At 34.8% G+C, this 6,000-nt stretch overlaps 1 protein-coding gene across 1 annotated transcript in view; it reads left to right on the top strand.

Moving 5' to 3' along the window:
- Positions 1–3,525: 3,525 nt before the first annotated feature.
- Positions 3,526–6,000, top strand: part of LOC145766542 (intermembrane lipid transfer protein VPS13D-like) — a 52,861-nt gene continuing 50,386 nt past the window's right edge. The window contains exons 1-2 of the mRNA XM_082578265.1: positions 3,526–3,806; positions 4,101–4,230. Coding sequence (XP_082434391.1) covers positions 3,710–3,806; positions 4,101–4,230 — 227 coding nt within the window. The 5' untranslated portion in view covers positions 3,526–3,709. The remainder of the gene's footprint in view (positions 3,807–4,100; positions 4,231–6,000) is intronic.

Raw genomic sequence — 6,000 nt, 5'->3', positions numbered from 1 at the left:
GACCATTAATGCTAATGGGGTAGTCACTTTTAGGTTTTTTCCTTCCAAGCAAACTATTTATGACACTCCAGGTCTTTTTAAGATCATTTTTGTGCTTATGCAGAAGGGTTTTGAAATAATTTTGTTTCTTAAATTTCAAAAATCTTTCATAAGTATTTCTTTGTTTATTATATGCTGCTTTATTTGTTGGAGTTGGTTTTCTAAGAAATTTTTTATATGCCAATTGTTTAGCTGGATGCATTTCTTTCAATTCATTATCATACCATGTGTTATGTTTCTTGTTTTTGTCATTACATACTGGAAAACAAGTTTTGAAAAGAGTATTATACTTGTCAATAAATATATCATATGCTTGGTTTGCATCAGTTTCATAATATATGTCAGAGATATCTAATTGTTGTAACTTTTCTGTAAACATAGCAATGTTTTTATCACATAAACTTCTATGTTCTTTTTGAAAATTACACTGTTTGACTAATCCTAATTGTGAGCATTGTAATACTGGAAGATGGTCTGCAATACAGTCAGTGAGCACTGCTGTTTTTATTTGAGCATTGTAGACATTTGTCCAAATGTGGTCAATTATTGTGGCTCCTGAATTGCATATTCTGGTTGGTTTATTAATGATAGGATAGTAGCTGTAATCAAACATGGTTTCAACAAATCCATTGGTGTGTTTGTTGTTTAGATCAAGAAGGTTATAGTTAAGATCACCCAAAATATAACAATCATTTTTAGTTGATTGTAGAACTTGAGTTAAATGTTGAATAAAAGAGTAGTGAGATTTGGAGTCATTTTTAGGTGATCGGTATATAGTCCCAACAGTATACTTTTTATTACTAACAGAAACTTCAATGAATAAAGATTCAAAAATTTTCTCTTCCATAATTATAAGTTTATTGTTCACAGTAAACACAATGTCATTTTTTATATACAATGCAACACCTCCACCTCTGTATTGTTTTCTACTATTTGCTAGAAATATGTAGCCATCAAGTGACTTAAAATTTCCATATTGATTTTCCTTCAGCCATGTTTCATTTATTGAAATTATATGGGGCTTGTAGGACAAAGATGTTATAAGAGCTTGCAATTTAGAAAAGTTATTTGGATTTAACAGGGAGCGAATGTTGATATTCATAGTGAGGAGACAATTGTTGTATTCAACAGTACTTATCAATGTATGTATCTCATGAGAAGGAATGTATGTAGTGTCCACAGTGGTAAGTGGATTGTCATCAGACATGTCATTGTCAGTTGGGAAATTATTTAAAATGTTATCATTTGTGAAAAGATTTTTCAGATCATTGCTACTAGGTACTACAGTACTATTTTGAGTTTTTGAATTTTTTGAGGAAAAAAATTGGTCAAAATCAATGTCACAACAGTCAACAAAGGGGAGAGAAGAACTCAAGCATCCCTGACAGTACCATGGCACATCATCAGATTCCTTACAAAGAAAGATAAACTTTTCATGTGTTAGGCCTGAACATTTCAAATGGAGCCAATGTTGATTTATATTACAAAAGACAGAATTTTGATTTTTTTTAATGGTTTTTGTGCAATGTGAACATTTAACCTTATTCAACATTTTCAAAGCAAACTTTTTCTCCTAATTTACAAGTATATAACAAGGAAGTGTCCAACAGGAGAGTGACAATCTAGCCTATACATACATTGGTTAAAATTGTTTTCAGTATCATATATATACACACAAGCAGTTTTAGCAAATTAGATAGGCTATTATAGGCCTATCTCAAAACATTAATTAATCAGTACTTAACTCAAGGATGTCTTCTGAGGATTTGATTATGTGTGTCCGTGAATTAATACATACAAAAATGTTGCCATTGATTGTCCAGACATTTCTTTTTCCAAATTTTTGTTTTGCATCATTGACGAGTCAAACTCTCCGCTTAGTGAGGGACTCCGTCAACGCCATGGATGATCCAGCAAAGTTTTTCTTTCGCTGGAACACAAGATTTCTTACAGTTTGTCGGACAAATTTTATTATGATGGGTTGTTTACCATTGGAAGCTTTAGGAAGAACATGCATTATATTTATATCTATCGGAGTGAGTTGCATTCTTAGGTAGTAGTTCAAAATGTCCAAAACATATTTTTCAAAGGAGCGATCACTTGCTGAAGCATCTGCAATGTCCCTTGAATGGCAGCCATGGAGAATGAGACACTCTGTACGGCTGTACTGCTCTGCATCATCAGCCTTCTGTTGTAGCTCCTTGACCGCTGTCATGATAATAGAGATTTTTAATGAGAGGTCATTGATGTCACATCTAAGCCTCTCAATCTCAGCTCTATCACTGGGGTCTAGAGCACAAGACAGCGGCTTCAGAGAAGTTTCAGGCTGTGGGTTAGTATCGGTGTAATCAGCTGTTTTAGAATACTTAGCTTCGATGTTGTCTTGTTTGGCTTCAATGTTTTTGATTGAAGCAGCTAGTCCACCAACCATCTCCTGTAGGGCATCCATGTCTTTGATTAAGTAGTTAATCAGTAAAAACAGTAGTAATTAAATATTTAGGCTAGATTATACACTCACTTAAACACTCCTTATTCACTCATACAACCTTATTCAAATAGAATGGAATGGAGTATTTTATAAAGGAGTATAAGTGAAGTATAAGTATAAGTATAAAGGAGTATAAGTATTTTATAAAGGAGTATTTTAAGATAACAGGTTTTCCCATTGTTTATCTTGTTCTTATTAGTTTAGACAATAAAACACAAGAAACAATAGAAAAGCAAGATACCGGTACAGTATATTGCTTAGTGATTTTTATGTTATTTGAGCAGTGAGCTTTTGGCCAGTTTTGTTGCAATGAAGTAGTGTCATTGGATTTAATCCACATATCTGTGGTCTTAAACTTAAAGTTATATCAAACCAAAAGCGATTACGGTTTGAAATAAAATTGACGTTTGTGTTAGACAAGATGTGAAGAACTTGCAAAAAGTTTACTTTTGACAATTTCATATCATGTTGAGTTATTAGTCCGCCAGGTTAACTCAGTGGTTACGCTCCCGTCTCAAAATCACGCGGTGCTGGTTCGACTTTTGGGGTGTGCGCTTGAGCAACTCACTTTCAGGACTGCTCTCTATTCAGCGGCACCTAGTGAATGGAATAATTTCCCGGGAACAACACTTCAACAATCAGAAACTTCACTCTGCTAAGAGTCATAAGTATAGGCGTTCCATGCAGTTTTTTTTTCATTTATTGGGCTCTTATTGTGCATGATCAATGATCATCACGAGTGCATGATCATTGATCATCATGAGTGCATGATCAATTGATCATGCACACGGTCTCATTGTATGGTGCTCTTATTGTGTATGCAAAAAATTCCCTTGGAATATATCACTCAAAAACATTTAACCTGATAGTCATCATCATTCAGGGAAACTTATTTGTTGAGTGGATGTTTCATGCAAACTATTTATGTTTTAAACTGTCTAAATTTTAAAGCTGAATTATTATGTCTCACTGGGCTGTATGTTTTTCATGTAGTTTCAGGTTGATTTTCACAGCATCGCACATTTTTGCAATATGAGTGAAAAGTACAGCATTTATTGATGTTTTGAAATGATCCTATGACATAAACACTTTATGCAGTAGGCTATAATCAGATATAGATATTTGACCTCCAAGCGTTACAAGAAAATTTGATTGCTTTTGAGAGTCAATTACACTTCTATTATGTTGGAAAGATTTGCTGCTCAAATTCTCAACCGATACATTGGACAATATGTCGAGAATTTTAATCCACAAAATTTATCAATTGGTATAGTTCAAGGTATATCATTGTTTTATTGATTAAACACTTTGCTTCAATTTAATTAAAATATATTGATATGCTTTATTATGCTAGGCTATGTGTCTCTTGTTAAATAGCCTAATGGCTAAGTGTTGTTATACCATGGCTTACTAATCTAACATAAAAATGAAAATTATTGCACTACAGTACTGTTGCATCAATACTAAAATTTGAGATCTGATATCATCACTATTCCACAAAGTGTTGTCAAAAACTGTTGGTAAAATAATTACATTCAACCAATGAACTAAATCATTTCTGGAATTGTGGCAGGTGCTGTTGAATTGGAAAATTTGCGATTGAGAAAAGATGCATTAAAGGAGTTTGACTTGCCAGGAATTGATGTCAAATGGGGCTACATTGGGAATATTACACTTCGAATACCAAGCTACAAAAATTATAAGTACCGTACATACGTACTAGAAATCAGTTCAATGTTTTCATTGACAATTAAGAAAGTATTTCTGTAGTCATCACTTGTGTTTATCAGTTTATATCAAGGGTCTCAAACATGTGGTCCATTAGGGATTTTGGTGTGGCCCGTTGTGCATTGTTAAACGTTTAAATAATTCACTTTAAAATTGCTCAAAAGTCTGAAAATGCCCATCTAACTTTATACGACTTTTCAGCACTACTGGCACACCATTGAAACTCATATTGTTACCGTACATCACAATTTGCATTGCCCATTCACTTATTGTGTTATTGCAATAGTAACTTTAATATTTGCTGAAGTCAGTTCTGCAAGCATACGCGCCAACTTCCGGGGGGCGGTGCCCCCCATAAATTTGTGGTGGAGGGGCAACAAAAATGACTATTACAAGTTGTGTTTCAAAGATAAAATACTTCGCGAAAGAGATTTTGATCATTTAATCGTACTTAAAGAATGCCGAAAGCGAAAAATAGCCTACGTTGCTCTTGCCCGCAAAACAGCAGCTGATCGCCTGGCTTTCTCTGGGGGTCTGCTACTATTCGGTGAGTCCGATTCGGTGAGAGCCCTATTCGGTGATTTTTTTGAATTTTTTTTTGAAAATTATCGGGTACCGTAGCTTAATTATCATTGTCGCTTTTACATAATTTTAACGTCGCTAAACGTTGAAATAAGACCGTAACCCTTAACCCTTACCCTTAACCACTAACCCCTAACCCTATAACGGCAATATAGGCTGCGGTACCCAATAATTAAAAAAAAAATCACCGAATAGGGCTCTCACCGAAAAAGGCTCTCACCGAATAGGGAACTCACCGAATCGGACTCACCGAAATGGGCCATTCCGTTCTCTGGAACGTGAATTACAACTGAGATGAGCACGGCACGCATGCTCACAGTCACACACTGCTAATCTTTTCGCGCGTGAAAATAAAAGGTGTTTAATGATCTTGGTCGCAGATATTGCCTGCATTATAAACGATGTCTCTTACCGCTATTATCATCTAGCCAACCTGACATCATTGTTTTATGCGGCCGCTAAGGTTTGACATCGACTTCAACGATCATGGAATGTTACGTAATAAGAACGATTATATCCTACACGCAAAAACAAAACAATTGATCTCTTAAAACAGCTCTTTCTGCTGTTTTGTCTTGTGAGCTTTGCATATATATATATTGCTCAACAAGTGCATAAAGTTTAGAATTGACAAGAAATCATTAAATTTGAAAATTAAGTTTGAATCACTGCAAATAAAGGTACCGGTATTCAAAACTTTTACTTTGGCCTACCTACGCCATTTCACACTCCGCAATCTACGTCGGCAATGATTTTTCTGCAGCAAAAATGCATTCATTTTGTAAACTGCCGAGCTGGAGACAACAGTTGCTTGTCCCATGTATAAGTTTAACTAACCTGTCTTTTGAGGTGAAAATCACTTGTTAACATCTCGAGTATATACGGCCATTCAATAAATGACTATTAAGACTTTCGATAAAAAACAAAACAGAAAAGACTTCGCCGTTGTTGACGCTTTAAAGGTAAGTAATTAGCAAAACGAGGTTAATAAAACCGATGGCGGGTTTCCGCTCTGCTTGAGATTATGATTTTTTGCGATTTGTTTCAATAAATTCACTGTCTTGATCGTTGTTATTTACTCGCACGAAAAGGAAATAAATCGGCTTGTTTTCCAACTGTTCCAATTATGAGCTAACAATATCAAAATTTTTACGACTAGGCGT

This window comes from Aplidium turbinatum, chromosome 3 (genome assembly GCF_918807975.1).
Source record: "Aplidium turbinatum chromosome 3, kaAplTurb1.1, whole genome shotgun sequence".
Taxonomy (NCBI): Eukaryota; Metazoa; Chordata; class Ascidiacea; order Aplousobranchia; family Polyclinidae; genus Aplidium; species Aplidium turbinatum.
Note: the sequence above shows the minus strand (reverse complement) of the source record. Positions and strands in the feature narration are given on the sequence as shown.